The 24,038-nt window shown below is 36.6% G+C and overlaps 1 protein-coding gene across 1 annotated transcript in view; it reads right to left on the minus strand.

Moving 5' to 3' along the window:
• Positions 1-4,863: 4,863 nt before the first annotated feature.
• LOC140153215 (saccharopine dehydrogenase-like oxidoreductase) overlaps positions 4,864-24,038 on the minus strand; it is a 73,958-nt gene continuing 54,783 nt past the window's right edge. Inside the window, exons 7-11 of the mRNA XM_072175900.1 lie at positions 23,247-23,364; positions 22,130-22,249; positions 19,085-19,244; positions 15,114-15,195; positions 4,864-7,283 (exon numbers count right to left, since the gene is read on the minus strand). Coding sequence (XP_072032001.1) covers positions 7,169-7,283; positions 15,114-15,195; positions 19,085-19,244; positions 22,130-22,249; positions 23,247-23,364 — 595 coding nt within the window. The 3' untranslated portion in view covers positions 4,864-7,168. The remainder of the gene's footprint in view (positions 7,284-15,113; positions 15,196-19,084; positions 19,245-22,129; positions 22,250-23,246; positions 23,365-24,038) is intronic.

Raw genomic sequence — 24,038 nt, forward strand, 5'->3', positions numbered from 1 at the left:
GTAGATTTGAAAGCCAAGGAGGGGATATTGCGAGTAGTCCTTCTGTGTTTGTGTATCTATGTACATGTCTGTCTGATTAGGTTTCCCCCTGTTATTCTCCTTTCTCACCTATGCTTACTCTCTTAATCACACTGTACGATGATCCCCCTCGCTATAGACCACTTGGCATGTGACGTCATTGCCCGGCAGTGTGCGCGCCAATTATGGCAATTTCCATTGTTCTTTGCCCTGCAGTGTGCGTACGCATCGTAGTTTGCTAAGGGCACGTGCATTTTAAATCGCCCGCCACATTTCATATAGTACAAGAAAGCCATTGAACAGTGTAGTGGCTCGTTCATGCATATCGATAGACGAGTCCCTCGCCTTTGTTGATAAACAGTGATGTCAAGTGGTCTATACATTGGTTTGCTTCAAGTTCTGTAGTAACATCGGTGCTTTTTGCGGTTGCAACGCAATCTGCAGACAAACGGCCCTTGCATGTGTCCATGCATACTCTGCGCGATTAACTTTACATGCAATTTGATACTACGACCAGCGAAATACACACATATGTCACTACCGAACTTGAGGTGATCCAAAGAATATCAGCCATCGCTATACCAGCGGCATACTTGCTGCTAAATTTTTTTTTTACTAGTAACTTGTATTCATTCAACTATATACATTTCAGAAAACATTTTTATATGGTAGAGTAGTACTTGCATAAATAATTTTAGCTAGCTAGCTAGTACTGCTTACCTAGCTCACTAGCTGTGTGTGATAATTCCTTACATAGAGATTATTTTACCCATTGTTATATAATTTTGTATATATGTAATGATTGTATATAGATACAATGACAAAATAACTGGAAAATTATTATTAAAAGAGAATGTATCAAAGAAAATATGCTGGTCATATAATACATTCAGATATTTAAATGGAAGCATATGTACTGTAATGCATGTATGCAATGGAAGTAATTGTCTCGAGTTTTTCTAAGCATTTTGTTAATTCACTTAAAGGCCTATCCAATGGTATTCTGAATAAGAACACTCTATAAAATTTATAAAAATTCAGATTTTTGCATTTTTAGAACAAGCATAGATGTATTACTGATGGCAACATGAACACAATATATTAACCCCCTGAACACTACTAGTCATCTAACAGCATTTCTGATTGGTTAATAACTTGGAATGCTCATTTCAATTGCCAATTGTGACTAAGCTTTAAATAATTCATGGTCAAACTTGCATTTGCAGATGATTTTATTAATACCCTCCTTGATTGGGTCAAAATTAGACACAATATTCATTTTGGCCAATCGGCAGGTAGTTCTCATGGGGTTAAAGAAGGAATGAAGATGGAATAAAAGTACATCAGTAGTTTATTGCTTTTCTTATCACACAACAAGGCTGTCGAATTTGGCATAGTACAGCACTTGTAGCACACACTTTCTCATGGTGGGTTATTTATACGATTTAAGCTTAAAACTTTTGTAATTTTCAGATTGTTACACCATCTTTTAGCAGGGGATATTGTGATCAAATTAGTCTATAATTGTTGTTTGTTTGTTTGATGGTGCAGGTTAGACAAATATTTTGAACAAGAAAATTCCCGAATATGCCTTGAGAAATATGTGAAATATGTGAAGATGAGGTTTTACTGATGTGATGCATATTGTGGTGTGCATTGGTTAAAAATTTCTGTTCCTGGAACATCCTCAAAGCTGTAAGTTGTTCAGGTTGCTATGGAGGCCAGGGTGGTAAAGTAAAGTACATGGACAAACATGTAAGTGGGTGCTACTATTAATACTGAATTGTAGGTAGGAATGTTAAAGACAGCATGTGGACATTTTATTTTGAAGCACATTATGGTCATAGTCCTACTACAATAATTGCACAACTTGTAATTATACTCAACACCCCATTGCCGTTCATTTATCATTCCTGTTTCATAATCAGCTGTTCATTATTCATGGGCAAATAGAATAAATAAAAACAAAACGTTTTCAACAGAGTTGTACAATTATCGTATTGGGGTGATGATATGGTCTATGCCAAGAAGGTGGAAGCAGGTTTTTGACTTTCCATGTTTGTCAAAAGAGTTAATTTACTATCTTCTTCACCTAAAAGTTACTGTTTCATGTCGCCATAGATCATCATAGTTTTGGAGAACTGTTTCCAGACCACACTACAACTTGCTAAGGAACTGCAAATATTCGTTCAATCTATTTCAGTTCATTTTAACGAATGGTTTGAAGTTCAACATGACTGGAAATAGAATGGGCATAGATATAATGAATAATGAAGACATGTTGCATGGAATATTGAATAAAAAGCCCTTCACATTATGAGGTCAGGAGAGTGTAACCCTGCATGGGTAACACTTAAAAGAATAAAAGATAGGATTTTGTCTTTTGCCTATCATATTATAATGGACCGGCTGGCCAATATCTTGAGTAGTATACAGCTATGTTAAAAGATTGAGCTCCTAGTTTAGCACCTTAGTAAATTGCAGGAGAGCTCTTGCAATTTTCACAAATGAAGGCCTGTGGATGCTGCTATAATAAAAATATTGGCCAGCCCATCCATCATTATTGGATAGGCAAAAGACAAACTCCAGTTTTTAGAAGGAAAAAATAAAGTGACTTTTGTGTTCCGAACCACAATCAAAATGATCACAACACAAAGTTGGTAACAGGTGTGTATGACATTCACTACGACAGACCATTGTTAATTTTAATTATGATGATGTAAAGGTACTATTCGGATGACAAGATAAGACAAGAATTAAAAATTTCCCATACGAGTCTCACAGCTTGAAGATAATACATATTGTGGCATTATTTCTTGACCATTTACAATAAAATATAATTTATCGTACAACAAACAGATTGTCATACTGTTGTCTTATTTTGGGAAAACCTTCCAGTAAATCTGGATCAACAAGGCTGTCTAGGGTTTTGGTGTTGATGTGAATTCACAGACCCATCTGTGAATGCTGTGCACTGTACCTTGTAGTGGTGGCTTGTCAGGAAATACGTACTGCTCATTGAGGTAATATTGTGTGTTTGCACATGATGGATTTGAGCTGTGTTTGCCTATGCGACTAAAAGATGTAAAATGACATTCAAAATTAATTCTTTTTTTCATAAACTGAAAGAAACATCTTTATACATGTAGGCCTACAAACTCAACACAATTGATTGAAATTCTTTTTTTTATTTTCCATACACAGGTAACAACATAAGTTTATTAAGTATAAAGGTATCAACAGAACAAATGCAAAATATATTTACTGAAGATGTAGATGAATCGGGCTATGATTAGAACAAAATTTTGTCCTGTCACAGTGGCAAGGGAAGACACAGGCATATCAGAAGTAGTGCTATGATATGTGACAAAAGTTACACAGCATAGTTATAGACAAATCCAATTTCACACAATCCTACACCTCAATGGTGGCCATTGCTGCCCCCCCCCCCTTTGGTCCATTCCACCTAAAATATGAAATGATGTGGCCTTGGCGGGGATATTAAACTGCATTCAATTACCCATGTTACACATAGACAAAAGAATGATGAAAGTTTACAACACTTTAGCATCGATTTTTAAGCGGATTTAATCCACCCAATTGGACAGTAACAACACCAGTTTGGTGCAGACGGGACTCGGTAATGGCCAACTAAAATCTGACCATCACTTGGCTAACCATTATTTTGCTAATATTTGAAGGATACTAAAATATACCAAAGGTGTCATCTTGCCAAGTCTACTGTTGCTACATTAAATTCTCGGACAAGAAATGCACAATTTGAAAGCAACAAGTACGTCCACAAGTATCCCACACATGTATGATGTTGCAAACTATGCAGTACACTTGACTAAAAAATTAAAAAGACCAGTCACGCTAAGTAGCACTAGCAGCTGGTAGCCACGGTCGGAGCTTCTGCGAAGTATGCACACGCATATGACATGACGCACAGCACATACACTTGTGTCAGAGAATTAAAATATAGCAATAATAGTATGTTTCTCCTTTAGTCCCAAACTTCCCCGAGAGGACCAAAACGTTGGACACTTTCCAATTTGATTATCTGGTGAGGAATCCATCTTGCAATTTTAGAAATTCTAAATTCATTTTTTGTTTTGCCCGGCAGTTGTCGTTGTTTTTGCCTGATAGTATGTGCGACGCATCCTATTTTGTTGACCTCTGTTTTCAAAACTCAGACAAATCAAGGGCAAAACACTATTGAAAAATGAAGTGATTGTATGCCATCCTTGCAGCATAATCCACAGACCAGTCCCTTGCTTTAAGGGATCCAAAATGAGCGTTATTATGCTTCGACAGTATTTTTTTGTAGGACATGAGAGCACCTCAGACCTATCGAATTGCATTCTGAATACGAAGCATGTCTTTCTGATATCAAATAATTTTCATTTTTAAAAATCACAATATAATACAAATTTTATGACAAATTATAAAAATTTGATATTTTTCAAATTTTGATATATAACAGTCCTCGAAGTAAATTATATAAATCTAATGATATATTCTTAAAGTGTATGTAGCAGGAGGAAAAGTCGACGGTCAATTGAAAATTTTGACCTTTCATATTGAAGATATGGATTTTTTTTCCCAAAAGACCTAATTTTTTTGTGTTTTGGGAAAAAATCCATATCTTCAATACGAAAAGGTCAAAATTTTCAATTGATCGTCGGCTTTTCATCCCACCTACATACACTTTAAGTATAAATCATCAGATTTATAAAGTTTACTTCAAGTACTGTTAAATATCAAAAATATAAATTTTAATGATTTGCCATAAAATGTGTATTAAATTGCTAATTTCAAAAATCAAAATTATTTGATATCAGAATGACATTCTTCGTATTCAGAATACAATTCGATATGTCTGATGTGCTCTAATGTCCCAAAATAAATACTGTCCAAACGTTCATACCCCAGCCCTTAAATTGTTTATAAACATTACTGTCACATCATGCAAGTCATTCCATTGTCATACAGCAATGTTTTCTCAATTTAATAACAATTTTGTCTTTGGTTGTTTTTTTATTTGTTTATTTGCTCCTTTGTATAATTTGGTCTCTGAAGCTGTTGGAATGATTTGTAATACTAGTAATTCAGAGATTGTAATTTCTTCCACCAATGCTAACTTCAATTCAAAATCACTCTAGTTTTTCCCATCACCAATTGAGAAAAAACGGTAACTTGTTCAGTCCATCAGGTTTGGTTTGGAAACATTAATTGAGTACATCACTTGCGCTTTGTGTAAATAGCTCACAAGCATATGTGCATATATTCAACTAGCGAGTGTCCATGGGTTCTAGTGGGGCTTGTTTACGACCGGAAAACCGGGCATTAATGTTGTTTATACCTGGTTATCGACCAATCACACATGCTGTTATATAGCGAGTATGTATGAGCTGGTGTTTGCATTGGTTAGCATTGGTGTAATAAATCGGAAGCTCTAAAATATGATCAATTGCACCTCAATAACATGTTTTTATACTGCACTACTTAAGGAATTCTACACCATTACATTATGAACAAAGACTGTCATTTACTCTGCATTAAGAAAAAATATAATGGCTGTAAAGTAAAATGTCCTGTGCAATTTAATTTCTCACTAAGCTCAACTTGAACTTGGATTAATTTTTGAGTATCATGTATCAACTTGAATGCCAAAATGGCGTAAAGGCAGAAGATATGAGAATAATCGACATCTCAAATTTGGCACTTTCTCATGAGTACATTGCAAACACAACATTGTAACACAACACTTCCTTGCCTAGGCAAATTAGCTCATAAATATGCATGCATATGCAAATGATGTCATATAAAACCAGAACTTATCATGCTTGATAGCACTACGATATGTGTCAATGCTTCCCTGTACTTGGTTGGCACAGCTATAGAATGAATTGTTTGTGTCTACCATATCATAATTTGCAATTAGCTTATAGCTCAGCTTCTGAGCCCAGATGAGTCCATAATAAAGTTGTTATCTAGGTTTGACCTACCCTCTTTGAGGTGTACTAAACAGGCCAGTTGGCTAGAAGGTGGTGACTAAACTTTCATGATCAGAGGGCTTCCTCCATGGTCATAGGAAAAGACAGTCACAGGCCTTCATTGAGCAGAGAGTTTGTGCCCTATAGTCACCCCAGTTACTATACTTCAGCCCTCACTATCATTTCATGAGGACTCTGATTAAGAGCTAACTTGCTTAGTGAGAAAACAGCTGCTCAGAACACATTTCTCCACCTGCTTATAAAACTATATTATCCAATTTGGATTTTAAATACATGTAAATGAATACTACTTTTAGTAGTTTTACATTATTATTATCATTTTTCTTTTTCCACTTTTTTATTGTCCTGGAAACATGAACATATTCAAAATGGTCAAACGCTGAATTAATCATCACTCGACCAACATAAGTGTAAATCAGCTATAGTAAGCGTATAAATTCACAATTTGAATTATTACTTGCCAATTAGGCTTCATACAAAATATACTTATTGCACTGTTTCCAGGTATTATAGCATGTCTTACGTGGTTAGAACAGACATTTGATTTGTCTGAAAACTAATATACAACACATGTGCTTGATATATGCAAGAATATTTACTTTTTATGAGACTCATGATAAAAATAATCATCATGAGCGAATGCTACACACCAGTATATAATTATTTACCATATCTCATTATAATATACCGCTATTAGGTTTGTTTTTCGTGTACATATTCCTTCAAATTATGAAAGAAAAACTTATTCAAAATAATACAAGTTTTGGCACCAATTTAACGTGGGTGTGTAGCAGCTAGAAACCTATTAATCAACTTCCATTGGTCTAATGGAACATACAATTTAAATAATTGAAATTTGCAATATCTTTGCAAATTGATTTTTAACATGATTATACCGAAAATATTAATTTCTCAATCCTGAGAGTATAAACGTACTGCGTGCGCTGCGTAATGTCGCAAGTTTAGTGGAATGACACGATAGCGCAATCGATTGTGCACATACAGGAAATGCAACGCTACCCAAAGCGTGTGTGGTAGGCTTTGTACGCTTGATGCAATTGTCATTGTGTGCCGACTGTGCTCTCAGGATCGAGAAACTATTATTTTAGCTATAGATGATATTCTTTTCACTAAGCAGTAATAGGTTGAGCTGCTGATGTGATGGTGAACTTGATGCCATGTTGGTTTAGTCTGTCAACTAGACTGGTCTTGTTAAATATTGCACCAGGGGAAAACACACCACCACTGCAACAAATAACAGACAAAAAAAAAAAAGAAAATAAGCATTAGTGCATGTATGAAAATTTCACTTTATGTGACAAGCAGGGTTCGAATTTGGCTGTATCACATAGCAGGCTGCTCCCTATTTAGAAGTAACTGCTAGCCAACTTTTTATAGTTCTTTAGTATATGGAATACAGTTTCATTGCGTATATCGCGGTGAAACTCAATTTATCACCTGCAGAAAGAAAGTTTCAGGCCGGGTCAAAGGTCAGGTTTTTCCCGGGTAACTAGCTTTGGCCAATGGCGTGATTCGTTGGTGCGTTTGTAGGGTTCAATCACGGCTGTCGGTATTGCGTGCTCGACGCCATGCTTGTGAGCGAGAATGTCATTCTCTGTCGATAAGCATTGGAGGAAGATCGGTGAAAAATTTTCTTAAGCTTAAAGATTTTCGTGCAGTACTTTTGTGCATTTCATATGCACTTTATTTTACTTTACTTTACAAAGACAGTATAAATACCAGCTATATTTTCGTTTGGAGCAGATATAATTCAGTGTGAATTTTGCCAGTAAACATTGTCGAGATCGTCAGGATTTTAATGGACTAAAGATTTTCGTGTCAGTACTTTGTGCATTTCATATGCACTTTACTTTACAAAGACAGTATGAAATACCAGCTATATTTTCGCTTGGAGCAGAAAATTCTTTTCTGGAGTGTGAAATTTCGCCGTAAACATTGTCGAGATCGTCAAGATTTTATGGACTAAATGTACCTGACTTTGCCATTAGCGGACGACATGTACCATATACACATGTACAATAGCAGCGTAAACTAATTAATTTGTCAAGATTTCATTGGGACTTTGCCACTACCGGAAGACAAGGTAATACAGATAGTATCAGCGTAAGCTTACTAGAAATTATGGGGAGAAGAAAATCAACCAACAGAAATCAGCGCTTAAATTGAATAGTTCGATATTCAAAGAACTGGAACTCAAGCTCAGTCAGGGCCTCGCAGTACACCAGGAGACCGAGGAAGGGGAAGAACAAGAGTGAAATCGGGCGAAAAATGGCGTTGAGCAATAAATACAGCCACCGTCGACAACCTCTAACCAACAAGTAGAGCGTGCATGTTGATAAAATGCAACTTGATAGACAGGTGCAACAAAACAAACCATAGCAACCATAGCAAAACAGCAACATCAAGTTCAACAAGTGCCGGTAGAACAGCAACAAGTACGTGAAGTACCAATACCAGTCATACCAGTCATACAACAGATACAACTTGTACAACAGTATGCAAGTATGGCAGACAGGCTTATAACAGGTATATATAAACCGTATATTTAACAATGCTCAATCTCTTGATAATAAAGTTACAAATGTTAGTACAGCATGGTGAATCCATTGTCAATCGTCAATCAGGCAAATAATACCAATAATGCATGTACTCCAATCAATAGGTTAACAACAATAATGCAAGGGCCTTGTCAATCAATAGGGTGACCAATAGAGGGTATTCATTACTACGTCATTGATGTAATTGCTCATGCATAAATTTTCTCCTCATAGGCTGTTTGGCTTAATTGGGAAAGAAACATCTTGAAATGATATCACAGCGATCGTTATGTTATTATGAGACCCATTAGTGAACGATGCTACCGCCAAATTCGACTGACGTGTGTACAATGTGGGAAGCTGTGGGGAAATTGAACTCTCGTTGTCTGATCATGCATGTGTTTATGGTTCGGATAGCGCTTACTCAGCAACTCTCGTTTCGCTGGGGTTTATTGAATAAATATAATAATAACAATACATTTTCAATCAACAGGTTAGCCAACAATAGTAATGTAAGTGCTGCTTCATGCAATTATCCAGTAATAATACGAGAGCCTCGCCAATTAATACACACATGGTACCTGGTAGTCACAACAAATGAATTCAAATGGGGCACTCATGAATAGGGGTGGGAGAATTTAGTCAATACTTGGCCATTTCATGTGGTCGTGAATACAGCAACCATTTGCAATGATTTTATTTATTTATGTACGGTATTTATTACACTTTGAGGCTATTAGGCAACATCAACATCAATAGAAGATAAAAAGTCAATACATACACAATGCAAAAAAAAAAATTTAAAAAAATAAAAAAATAAAAAATAAAAAAAAAAAATAAATAAATTATAAGGCGCTTCTTACAGAGCGATCAGAGCGCACACAAAAAAAAGAAAACAAAAATAAGCAAAACATATCAACATTCTGGATACAAATGACATTTAAGCATTTTTTTGAAAGAGTGAAGTGATGAAGCCTCCCTGATGTCACGTGGGAGGCTGTTACATAATGAAGGTGCCGCAACACAAAACGATTTGTCACCGATGCACTTTTTACCAACACGAGCTTTTAGTAATGTGGTGTCTTTGGAAGATCTGTCCTACAACCAGTTGAAGGTATTTCTCTATGAGAGAGTAAAACACATAAATATTGAGGAGCATTACCTTGGAACGTTTATAGACATACATACAAATCTTGAACTTGATTCTATCAACAACAACAAAAAAAACAAACAACACAAACGTGGGCGATATTAGATGAGAAATTGCGGGCCCTTTATGTACATGCACTCAGGTGTTGCACCGGTGACAGCAGGGAACAGGAACTACAATTTTGTTCCTTTCGTTGGCAACCACGAGGGTATCATACTCAGGGGAATGCGCCAGCAATTTGGAAACAGGGCTAAAACTTGCAGCATTAATTTGTGAGAAATTAGGCGCACCATTATCCCCAGATACGCAGTAGGCCCAACAACTAAGATCGTTTATTTGAGATTGCAGATTGCAAATTGATCAATATTAGAGGTAAAATCAAGAATGCGCTTAAGCTGACAAAAATAATGCTAAGGGATCGGCAATCGATAATAGGTTCGTTAAATTTTGGTATGTAAAGCCGTTAATCCAGGAAGGGCTTTCTTCCGTCGCTCAATTGACTTAACGTGCGTGTGCAAGAAACCATGATACAAAAGTAGCTGGTCAGCGGGAGCACAAAGCAACTTAGAAATGCGGCGGTGTTCTTAGGTCATTTTAATGGGGCAGCCATTATACCGAAGTAACGTGGTCGGATGAAAGCGATTTGCAGCTATTAACCATGTTAACGGATGCTAGCGGTGAGATAGGATTCGGGGGATTTTTGGAGGTAAGTGGTTTCAAGGATAGCCAAATGAAACTGCCTCGTCATTCAATTGCGTGGTTAGAATTTTTTTTTCCCGGTTGTGGCGCAGTAGTGTTATGGGGAGATTAATTTAAAGGAAGAGGGTCATCATCAGGTCAGATATATAATTTGCCAGTATCTATCATCAATAGACAATCTTCAAAGTGTGCCAAAATCATGAGGCTAGTGCGGTTCTTCGTGTTGCAATGTTCAAAATGGAAGCTAACATTTTGTGCTAAGCATATTCCAGGCAAACTTTATAGTATAGCTGATGCCTTTTCCCGCTTCCAGATGGAACAGTTTAGGGAGGAGGCACCACGAGCAAAACCAGTGTCTATAACGGTGCCCCAGTTTTTATGGAAGCTTTAAAGGAGGAGTCGCATCAATCGGTACGTGCATCAGTAGCTTCAAGTACATGGATGTCATACCGTAAAGGTATAGAGAATTGTAGGGATTTTTGGGAGAAATTTATTAATTTAGGATCGTCATGGCCAGCGAATCAATCGCACATAGTGGCGTTCATTTCCTTCCTATCGTCAAAAGGGGCACCTCATCAATAAATTCAAATATTTCAAGATAGCTTTCAGACACAATATAAATGGTTGGTTAGATCAGACAGGTTCCTTTTTATTCAAAAAACAAAACAAAACGTGTATGTTACCTATTACTCCAACAATCTTGAGTAAATTGATTAAGGCAGCTTTTATTTAAGGCAGCTTTTTGCTAGCCTTTTTCCGGTTTTTAAGGGTAGGTGACTTGACATGACAGAGGAAACAAGGGGAGTGATATTTCGAGATTGATATGAAAACAGGACATAAGAGTACTAGATACAAATCCAAAAGTGCTGGAAGTAGCAATTAAGTTTTCAAAAGCTGATCAGAGAGGGTCAGGGGTCAAGTTAAGGATAGAGAGTTCATCATATCAGTCATGTCCTGTTAGGACAATGCTAGAATTATTGAAATCCAGACTGGTACGACCAGGTCCTTTATTTATTCATTTTGGTGGTGACCATCTAACACTGTTTCAATTCTCACATATCTTAAAGCAAGGAATCAAATTAATAGGCTTGGAAATTGGAACCAGGTCATTTTAGTCATCATAGCTGTAGAATAGGTGACGCGACGGCGGCAGCTATGGGGGGCATCAGTGACGAAATATTAATAGGGAAAGTGGAAATCCTCAGCCTTTCGATTATATATTAGGCTAGTCAACCTGTGTAATCCATAATTGTATGTATGTTTCAGGTAGTCTCTCCTGTGCAGATCTTGTAGTAATCAGACAGGAACTCGCACAGATTGTTAGTCCATTGTAAAGTCCAATATAGACTATTGAAAGCAGCAATTAATTGTTATGAATTTATATATTAATCTTTTTTTTTGCTCCCTAGCATCTATTCGCTAGCAGGCTGTCGGTAATCGCCTGCCCAGAAGAAAATAATTTATCGTAATAAGTATTACGATAGTACTGAAGCATTTAATAGCAAAACTTTATTATCCCACATAGATCCTTGGTGTAGTATCCAGACACAGCCAATTGGGAATGTCAGACGGCAGCATAGGAGTCAAGTTGTCTCATAATTTCATTAGCTCCTTTTCTGTTTCCGCCTATCAGGTAGACATAACTCATCAGCTGGAGAAGGAACCTTTGTAGTATTAATTATTAGCTTTTGGTAGAAACAATTTGCTGCTTGTTGTTCTGTTTTGCTTAATTACAGAGTCTTAACATGAGAATGTGTGTGGTAGGGGACAGTATCGTGAGACAGGCAGGGAAGAGCCAAACACAACTCCACGGCGGAGGCGATGATGTAGAATGAGACTACCAGGGATAAATTAAAAGGCTCAAGACATGGAGATATAGTGGACAGAGTAGCTCGCCTAATGTACAATGTATAAGAACCACTTTCCCAGAACGGTAATATTGCACAATGCACACAGGGACAAATGATATTTTAAAGCGCCCTACATGGGAAATCAGGAACAAGGTGAAGGAGTGCTTGGAAGGGCTTAGAGCGCTATGGCCATTCACAAGATTGATCTTGGTGGGCTACGCGGATGAAATGGGAAAGGGTGCAAGGAATATAAGTAGATATATGCTCACAAAGTCATTGGGGAGAACACTCACGTGGCCACGCATTTTGCCATTTTAAATCGGCATTTACGCAAGGTAGACAACAGGCCTGCCTATATTTGATTATGACTGTGCAACCATCAGAATTTGGTCTCTGGCAGTACGCGAATGCGATAGACCTTTTCAATGCCAACCCTCATGCATTTTCATACCCTCCCGGATGAGCCAATAATTAAAAAATCCGGATCAGTAAATTCGGGGGGGGGGGGTGTTTGGCAATTTTTTTGCATAAATGACAAAAAACTTGTTTGGCAGTTTTTCTGTCCGAATTTTTGATATTTAATGTAATAGTGTAGTTATTACATTAACTTAACCAGTTATTTCAAAACAATCATTATTTTCTGTCAGGTAATCTTCCTGAAGAGCAATTATGGCTTCAGTAGTCTAGTGGAGCATGCTATGTATTTATATGGAAAACGAAGGTTTCAGCCAGTCAATGTTTGCTTTTTTATTGAGATCATGCTTTGATCAATTATCTTTATATTTGAAGGCCTCATTTTTGCAAAGACCATGGCATTTTAGTGAGCAACCGGCTCTATAGGTAATCACGAATGGAGCTCACCACGATTTTCATACAGGGTAAAGTTGTCTCCTTAATATTTATCTGGGCTTTTATGAGTCAACTTACATGGACTCCAGGATGTCCCAAGCGGAGTTCGGCATGAGGTATATTCACATCAACAAAGTTGTCTCTTGCTTGCTTTGCCCTTTTTGCTACTTCTAGGTAACCACCACAAAAGTATAGCACCGCAATCGCCTTGTTCAATTTTTTTTTTTGCTTTTTATGAGTCAACTTAGTTGTCTCTTGCTTGCTTTGCCCTTTTGCTACTTTTAGGTATCCACCAGAAAAGTATAGTACCAGCAATCGCTTGTCCAATTTTGGGCTGCTTGTGTAATGGCTGATTCCAGTTTTCTTTGTTAAAAAACATTTGGTAAATAAATTCACTGATCTTTTTCTAATGTCGACATGAGTCTCAAATGGTTGTTATCGTGTTGTTTTATTTCTGTCTGGGGATAATACAGTTTCATTGCGTATATCGCGTGAAACTCAATTTATCACCTGCAGAAAGAAAAGTTTCAGGCCGGGTCAAAGGTCAGGTTTTTCCCGGTAACTAGCTTTGGCCAATGGCGTGATTCGTTGGTGCGTTTGTAGGGTTCAATCACGGCTGTCGGTATTATGCGTGCTCGACGCCATGCTTGTGAGCGAGAATGTCATTCTCTGTCGATAAGCATTGGAGGAAGATCGGTGAAAAATTTTCTCCCACCCACCACACCCATTAATGGTGGAGGCAGGGAATATATTGATTGAAGATATTATTTATATTTAAAACAAAATCTGAAATACTTTCCAGTATTAGTAGAAGAATTATCATTGTCATAGATGAGGCTTCGTGAATAGGTAGAGTGGGTATTTATTTTTATTAATAGTCGAGTAACAAAGCCAACCAAGCAGATATATTCACTACAAAATGATGGCAATGTTACTTGATACTTATAGTATAATTGATACATGAAGTGCGTGAGAGGCAGTTTTTCTGTCCGAATTTTTGATATTTAATGTAATAGTGTAGTTATTACATTAACTTAACCAGTTATTTCAAAACAATCATTATTTTCTGTCAGGTAATCTTCCTGAAGAGCAATTATGGCTTCAGTAGTCTAGTGGAGCATGCTATGTATTTATATGGAAAAACGAAGGTTTCAGCCAGTCAATGTTTGCTTTTTTATTGAGATCATGCTTTGATCAATTATCTTTATATTTGAAGGCCTCATTTTTGCAAAGACCGCGGCATTTTAGTGAGCAACCGGCTCTATAGGTAATCACGAATGGAGCTCACCACGTGATTTTCATACAGGGTAAAGTTGTCTCCTTAATATTTATCTGGGCTTTTTATGAGTCAACTTACATGGACTCCAGGATGTCCCGGCGGAGTTCGGCATGAGGTATATTCACATCAACAAAGTTGTCTCTTGCTTGCTTTGCCCTTTTTTGCTACTTCTAGGTAACCACCACAAAAGTATAGCACCGCAATCGCTTTGTTCAATTTTTTTTTGCTTTTTATGAGTCAACATAGTTGTCTCTTGCTTGCTTTGCCCTTTTGCTACTTTTAGGTATCCACCAGAAAAGTATAGTACCAGCAATCGCTTGTCCAATTTTGGGCTGCTTGTGTAATGGCTGATTCCAGTTTTCTTTGTTAAAAAACATTTGGTAAATAAATTCACTGATCTTTTTCTAATGTCGACATGAGTCGCAAATGGTTGTTATCGTGTTGTTTTATTTCTGTCTGGGGATAATTATCCTGATTATGATGAATCAACCAAAAACTGCTGCACAAAATTTTTTTAACAAATTCGAACCCTGGTGACAAGATCTGATCCACTCACACTGAAGTCGGATATTTTGAAAATGAAATTGTTACCATTTCTAACTTGATTTTAAGCACAACCAACAATTTTGATCAACAAGTGTTAAATTCAGAAAACAACAAAGAAACTTGAAGCAAGACTATTGTACCTACCCTTGTGGTAATTTATCTGGTTCATTGAGTACAACTAAGGCTGCTTGCACTATTGCAATAGGTGTTGCGATGTAACCAGGTTCTGTAAAATAAACAAGTTCAACAGTCTTTATAACAAACAATCTTTTTGAATTTGTTTATGACATCAAAACAGTAGTGCGCAATTCATGTTGTGATGTTTTCACCAAGGGTCAAATCCAAAATGGCTTCACATCTTAAAATCAACAATGGACCTTGGTACCACATGTATGGAAATTCTCTTGCTTTTACTAGGAAGTACACATTAGCTTAGTAGCCTACTAAGAGGTCAGGGATCCCGAATGTCATGTACCAGACAGCAACCATTTTGCCGTCATAGTGTGATGTCAAAATCGATTGTTGCCAGATCAACTGGTTCATGCTATCTGTGTTGTGACTTCTCTCTAATCCGAAGGGTTGCTAGTCTGAAAAGCAAATTAAGTTTGCTAATCCGAAAGTTCTCTAGTCCGAATATAGAATAAGGGTTAGGGTTTAGGGTTAGGGTTTAGGTTAGGGTTAGGGTAAGCGAGCCATATTCTATATTCGAACTAGAGAACCTTATTTATTATTCAGACAAGCGAACCCTCGGACAAGAGAATCCAATGTTCGGACTAGCGAACCGTTGGACTAAGGAACCTTTGGACTAGAGAGTTGTCACCATCTGTGTTCAGAACCATGATCAAAATGATCACAACACAAAGTCAATGCATTGCTAACAGGAATAGATGTGCAAACCAAGCATGAACAAGTAACTAAGGTATGATGTACATTAGAGTCAAGCGGTAGCATGACCAGCAAGTTTTAAAAAAAACGACTGATAAAGAAGAATAAACAGATGCACCAAGGACTATATTTACATTTAAACAAAACGCTATTGTTCTATGATATTTTTCGCTGGGTACAAAATATATCTAAAACCATGCTAAATCTTATTTACTGTCCAAAGTGTAATATTTTAATAACTCATTAATTCAAAAGTTACACCAATCTTACAGTCAATCCGATTGTTTGATAATAAACAAACATTCTTGCTTCATTTTACGCGGTATTTTATAGCCAAATTTAGTGGCAAATCATAGCTAATCATACTGATATCCAGAATCTTTCGACACTGCTACAGCCATACATGGCTGTCACTGTCGCACTACTTTTTGAGATTCACTTCCAAATATACCCTAGCATTTTCCTGGATACCCTCCATACAAATTCTGGATCCCATTCGCCAAAAAATCAAGTTTTTCACAATTCTTTTATTCTTTCCGGACCACAGCATACATTCATATTAATAAATACTCCACTTTTACACGTCGTTATATCGAGACGTCCCCGTGGCGAAGCGGTTAAGGCCATGGACTTCTAATCCATTTATGAGTTTTTGCTCAAGTTCGAAACTTCCCATCACTTTTTTTTTCAATGTTTTATTAACCAATTTATTGTCATAAATCAAGAATAACACCATTTTGAACACCGATTGCTATGGTGATATTATTTTTTTTTCATCAAACAAACAATTTATCAGTGGCTCTGTTCACAGCTCAGACTGAAATTATATTTGGAATAAATGTTATAAATTGTCACAAATTAAAATCACAAACCGCGAAAGATAACCAACAACTGCCGCTAAATATTGATATCCAACTAGATTTCCCCACAGGGCTATAAAGAACCACAACCCGCGAAATATGGATATCCAACTAGATTGCCCCGCAGGGCTACAAAGAATCACACACCACGAAATATGGATATATCCAACAAGCTTAAATTATAAATTAGCTCCCGATAGAGGGCAGGGCTTGATAAGGGAAATTCAAATCACAAACCGCGAAAGATCGCCGACAATCCAACCAGATTGCCCGTAGGCCTATCGATTATAAAGAACCACATACCGCGAAAATAATGGATATCCAACAAATTAAGACCACAAACCGCGAAAGATCGCCAACAACTGCCGCTCAATATTGATATCCAACTAGATTGCCCCGCAGGGCTACAAAGAACCACAAACCGCGAAATTTGGATATCCAACAAGCTTAAACTATAAATTAGCTCCCGATAGAGGGCAGGGCTTGGTGAAAACAACAAACCACGAAAGATCGCCGACAACCGCCGCTTAATAGGAATATTCAACTAGATTGCCCCGCAGGCCTATAAAGAACCACAAACCGCGAAATTTGGATATCCAACCAGATTGCCCGTAGGCCTATCGATTATAAAGAACCACAAACCGCGAAATATGGATATCCAACAAATTAAGACCACAAACCGCGAAAGATCGCCAACAACTGCCGCTCAATATTGATATCCAACTAGATTGCCCCGCAGGGCTATAAAGAACCACAAACCGCGAAATTTGGATATACAACTATTGCCCCACAGGGCTTCAAAGAACCACAAACCACGAAATATGGCTATCCAACAAGCTTAAACTATAAATTAGCTCCCAATAGAGGGCAGGGCTTGATGAGGTAAATTAAAACCACAAACCACAAAAGATCGCCGATAACCGCCGCTAATAGGATATCCAACTATATTGCCCAAGAGGGCTACAAAGAACCACAAACCGCGAAATTTGGATATCCAACTAGATTGTCCGCAGGCCTATCGATTATAACGAACCACAAGCCGTGAAATATGGATATCCAACAAATTAAGACCACAAACCGCGAAAGATCAACACCAACTGCCGCTCAATATTGATATCCAACTAGATTGCCCCGCAGGGATACAAAGAACCACAAACCGCGAAATTTGGATATCCAACAAGCTTAAACTATAAATTAGCTCCCGATAGAGGGCAGGGCTTCGTGAAATCAACAAACCACGAATGATCGCCGACAACCGCCGCTTAATAGGAATATCCAACTAGGTTGCCCCGAAGGTCTATACAAAGAACCACAAACCGCTAAATTGGATAGCCAAGTAAATTACCCGCAGGGCTACAAAGAACCACTAACATTAAAACACGATTATCTTGCCTAGTCGGGCATTTAGACGCTCCGTAGTATAGGCTTAAATATATGCGCATTAACCAGTTCCGACTTAAAGTAGGCCTAAATCGGACTTACTCTCTGTGTCTATCTGGCATTGTCTACATTGGGTGTGTGTTGTTCATATTTACATTTTCTTTACATATTTATGTTGCCTTGAATAATTAAAGTGTATTAAAATGTATCTTAACATTACAGTCACGTGTGACGAGCAAGTTTTAAAAATAAACGACTGATAAAGTTTTGTTAATTTATCTTTTATTGTCATGAATCAAGAATGGCAATCTCAAACATCTATTTTTCGTTATATTATTCGTTTTATGGAGCACTTCGTAACCTAATGACTTTCCAAGCTTGGAGCTGATTGGCTACATTCATAAAAAGAAAAGAAATCTACCAAAAAAACGTTGACAACGTAAAGAAATCAGCAAGTTTAAAAAACCCACCTCGGCTCACTTTTTGAAACTTGGTCCCATTTTGAACACCAACAGCAAATCAGTGTTTTTAATTTATTTCAACAGAATACAGCGTTTCCAACAAGATTACAAGCCTACTTGTTATTTGTTTAATTCAATCATGAATCATGATTATTATAAAACAAAACACAATAGGATATTGGTTTACCATGCAAGAACAAGATAATAATTAACCTTTTAGGTCGTTTCAGAAAGCTTACAAATTAATATCGCATTTGCACATTAAAGATACATAACACTTCTGGAAATGTTTTAAATTTATATAAATATGATAAAGTTGAAATCAGTACCTTTTACAAATGGGACCAAGTTTCAAAAAGTGAGCAGAGGTGGGTTTTTTTAAACTTGCTGATTTCTTTTACGTTGTCAACGGTTTTTTTGGTAGATGTATTCATTACAATGGCAAATGAATCTACAAGAAACACCTGTAGGTCACTTTAAGGAAACTAGCTGTGAATGATAAATGAAACAAAAGTTTCTCCTTCTTTACCTGGTCCAGTCACTTGAGTAGCCATGCGTACATCTGGCTTGGTCTTGTCTTTATCACTGAATCCTTCACTGTAGAAATTCCATGTGAATGTAGTCCCTTCCATCTGCTTACGTGTTGGCCCTTCATGGCTAAAGAAGCCACAAGAGAAAAATCTGGGAAACTGGGGAAAAAAGATTTGATATTTTAAAGTTTCATTGGCATTTCAATCCTTGATATATACAGTCATTTTTACTGGATACCAAATATATTTGATTGACAACATTTTACCACTCTTTACCATAAGCCTATTTTACTATAAAAATTACAAAAATAACTCAAACAAGTTCAACACCTGAGGTTCAACACTGTAATGATAATGTTGGGATGTATTACATAGTGGCATATGTTGAGAACATCAATTCCAAAATAAACCAAGTTTACGCAAGTAACTTAAGGAGGCACACAGGATCACTAATTATCCATTATTATTCACATCATAACTCGAAAACTATTTATGTAAAGTATATAAAAGTATACATTTTTTGAAAGGAAATGAGCTCATACATCCATTTAAAATGTCAGTTTTGGGTCAAAAAGTACAATTTTCGAGAAAATCCAAAAAAACGGCTTTTTTTACCAAAAATTTTTGGTCCGCCATAAAAAAATTATTTGAAAATCAAAAACTGTAAAACATGAATTTTATTAATTCAGACAAATAAATCTAGAAAGTGTTTTTTTATTTTTTCGAAATTTTGCTTAGTTTTTAAAATATAGGCAAAAAATCAGTAAAAACGTGACCCGTGTTCAAATTTTTGAATCATGGGTGATAAAAAAAGTTCTAGGCCCTAATTTAAAAAAATGAAAAAACACTATCTAGATTTTGGCCATATCTAAACGTTTGACTTAAAAACTTACCTCAGTGATGCTTCATTGAGACGCTATGGCGGTCCAAAAATGGTTAAAAGTGGTGAAAAGTGAACTTGCCGAAAATCGCGATATAGAAAAATACAGCGGATTTTAGGTCCATTTTTGAAGATTATTCCATAAATATATAATCCGGTGACTTGTGACGTTTGGTCAAGTAAGAAAATGAGAAGGGGCGTCCCAACTGCAGCAGATTGGCATTTGTTTGGTGATTTAGAAGGTAAAATATACAATATGACAAAATTATCATATTTTATTTTTAACTTTTTACGGAATATCAAACACGTACAAAAGTCATAGGCCTATTATAGGCCTAAAGCCACAATAAAGTTGTAAAATATTTTGTACCGCATAAAAAGTGAATAAAATACAACAACAAAAATAAAAAAAGTGTGTCTGTTGTTGTTTTCAATCAAATAAACGTGTAAAAAGTGGGGTAAAAGTTGTAATGTGTCTTGAATAAACGTCTTGTAAAACGGACAAAAAGTAGGCCTATATATAATGTTAAACGGGCAAAACACGGAGAGGTCACAAGAAAACAAAAAAACACGGAAATTGACATAGCCTAACAAAACCGAATTTCAAAAGTAGAAAACGGAACACTTTATGGCTTTAAATTAGATTGGGGTTTATGCAGTAGGCCTACCGTAGGATATAGGCATCATGCTATAAAGAGCGTTTTAAAACACTGCATGAAAACATTCACGAAAAATGCTTTAAAGTAGGCATATGCAGAAAACATTATAAACGTGAAAGTTGAAAGCCAGACAAACATTGCAAATAAAAAGGCATTCGCCAAAACATTCGCAAAAAGTGTTGTAAAACCAAAAGCTTTTATCGCAATCATGGCATATGGTAGACCTAATAGGCCTACTATTGGAAATGTAGTTAAAATGGATTATGAAAAAAGCAAGAATTTGCGTTTTTTCGATTATATTTCTCGCTTTGAAATTATTATTTAACATTAAAGCATTCATGAAAATGCTTTCATAAACGTGTGCTCGCTATGCCGATTTCAAATATAGACATTTTTGACATAGAGTTGTAGGCCATGATGCCTAGATGGTCGATATGATGTATTGAAATGTCAACGCTTTTGACATTGGCGTTAATGGTCATGAAATGAATGAATGAATGAATGAATAAAATAAAACAAATCTTTAAACATAAAATAATAAGCCTAATGATGTACTATACGGGCTAAGTCTAGCCTACTAGCAAAATATTTAGGGCCTACGTTTTCTATCTACCAGATTGCGTCATCATTACAGGGCTTCTTTTTACGGGTAACTACTTGAGCCTCATGTTCGTGATCGATCATTTCGGTATTACAGATAAATTTCATCTTTTAAAGTTCAGAATGAAACTTGAAAAACAAAACAAAAACAAACAAAAATTCACTATTATGTTCATATAAAAAAGACTAATTTATACCACTATGAGCACTTTTTGGCTAAATATATCGAGTAGGCCTACTGATTCTGGGACGGGGACGGTGGTGGTCTGTCGGCCCGCAGTTTCGCAATGCAATGGTGCAAGCTTTACCTACCTTGGAAGGGATCAATACGATAACATACGGTAGTGATCGCGATTGGCGACTCCAGTGCCTCAATCAGTAATCACCTCGCCCATCCAGTTTACCATGTGTGCATGTCTTTGCTAGCTGTGCGCCACAGTACGCAAGCATTTACAGAACGCCGATCTATTGCGGAAAACAATGATTTTTTGCTTTTGCATTTTGACTAATTTTTAATGAAAAAGGGTCTTTAAAATAGCTTTTCTTATGGTTCAAATGTTAAGATTTCTTTAAAATCTATTAATGACAAGATAAAATACGGTTTGAAGATGACATTAGTGATGAAAACTCAATTTTGGCCATGTAACACTTCAGTGATCCTGTGTGCATCCTTAAGCATGTGTTCAATGTAGAGCATTTAACCCGTTGTGCCAAATTTAATTTTAAAAACATTACCAAAATCAACATATGTCACTGTGTGATACACACAATGATATGTGTCGACTATATGATTGTCTCATTGGTATCTATTCTCAATAAATTTAATCATATTATTAAATATAAATAAGCAATATCTAGTAATCTTTGCTGTTTTTAATCCAACACTCTTCCGAATCACAGCCTACCTTTTCCAGCAGACTTCGTCCAAATCCAAATTTGGCAAGAGTAGAGAAGATAAACCCAAGGAAGATGAGTTGAACTAATGAGAAAAAACTACTGGTGGTCACGTAAGCTCCAAACTGCGCCTGTTATGACAATAAACATAATACATAATTATTTGATGCAGATGAAACAAAGTTGTGCACTAATATCATTTCTGGAGACAATTCTAGGCCGCACACTATTATTGTGAATTATTACTAATTGATTGAATGAGCAAATAAGTGAATGACAGAAGGGATGAAGGCAAGAATAAAGGATGGGAAGAAGGAAAGATGAATGAATGGACAGACTGTCGGATGAAGATGAATGAATGAATGTCTTTGTAAGCACTATGGTAGTGGTACTGGTAGAAGTATGAAGATGTACTGAGGCAAATAGGTCATGGTCTGTACCGGTGTGAGGTGAAATGTTCCATTTCCAGGTCAAGCAAGTATTATTGAAGACCGAATTAAAAAGACTAGTTTGCGTATTATGTCCTGTCAACCAGACCAAATATGCTGTACTGCGTGCGGAGGTCAGCAACCGATCACGCTGCACCTTTGCCCTGACATCAGACGCAAACTTGTCTTTTTAATTTGGTCTTCAATTATAGAGCACTGCACGCTGCTTTGTCCGTTGAAGCCACAGGCTAAATTGTCCATCCAATATACAAGCACATATTAATACCTCCACCAATTCAAAAAAGATTGTCAAAAACAATAAGGGAAGTATAAGAACTAACCCAATGCTTATTAAAGTACAAAAATCATATTACAATTACAAATCATATTTAATGAAGTAATCTACCCTTTCTCCTACCCATTCTGCATAGACGGTCAACACAATCACTCCAGAGGTCCTGGGTTCAACCATCTCTAAATTCCGCTGACTCATTGCTCTTTTAAACTCTTATATGTCCATCACATCTTTTGTTAACCCATGAAGACAAATCAGTCCAATACAAGTATCTAACCTGACCATGAAGAGGACTCCTTTCCTTGTTTTGTTTTTTTGCCTATATGGATAATATACATGTTGAAATAAAAGTAACCCTCCCTCTGCAAATCAACCCTCTCAAAAATCCCCTGGTGGCTTACTTACTGGTCTTTCCTCCTGGTTCTCATAGATATACCGCTGTGATCTTCTCACTACAGATGAATCTGCCCCAGGAAATACCATGCTCCATCTTTGTCTCTCATTACTGAAGAAAACAGCTCCTCTGTAAACAGCAATAAAGAAAGCAAAAACATATAGTTAATATTAAGATTTATCGCATGTTGATTTATTCTCTTTTAACATTAAGAAAAAGACAGAGACCGAGCAATATGCTGGGGGAATAAAGGAATTTACGCAAGTATCTGTAATCATTCACTAGAAAGGGAGGGTTCCTGGGACCACAGCACTGACAACGGGATGTAGTATAACCTGGGCTTGATAATACTAACACCCTCAAGGCTGTACACATCCTTAAAAATTGATGATGCGTATAAAGCCAGGTAGCGGCCACGTCCGGTCATGGTTTTCAATCTCTGTTCTCCTCCAGATTCCTCAAGTTCCTTCATTTATATTAAAATTATTTTCCATGATATCAATTGAAGAACTTTGTTGCAAAACCCCTTAAATCCACTTGAACAATTTTGAGAAAACATCAAAAAATCATCAAAAGAGTACTGATATATTGGGGTTTAAAGAAATCTTTAAAAGGAAGTATTCTTCATCACAAGAGCATAATCTGCCTTTAAATGGACATTTTTCCCTTTAATAAAAGAGAGTTGAAATGCGCTATTCATCTTTTAAACTTGTAATATACCCTAATAACTATACTCAACTCGAAATATGATCACTAAGAAAAAATGTCCTATTTGTTGGACTAGTATACCCTGTTTAATAGTG

This window comes from Amphiura filiformis, chromosome 5, assembly GCF_039555335.1.
Source record: "Amphiura filiformis chromosome 5, Afil_fr2py, whole genome shotgun sequence".
NCBI lineage: Eukaryota > Metazoa > Echinodermata > Ophiuroidea > Amphilepidida > Amphiuridae > Amphiura > Amphiura filiformis.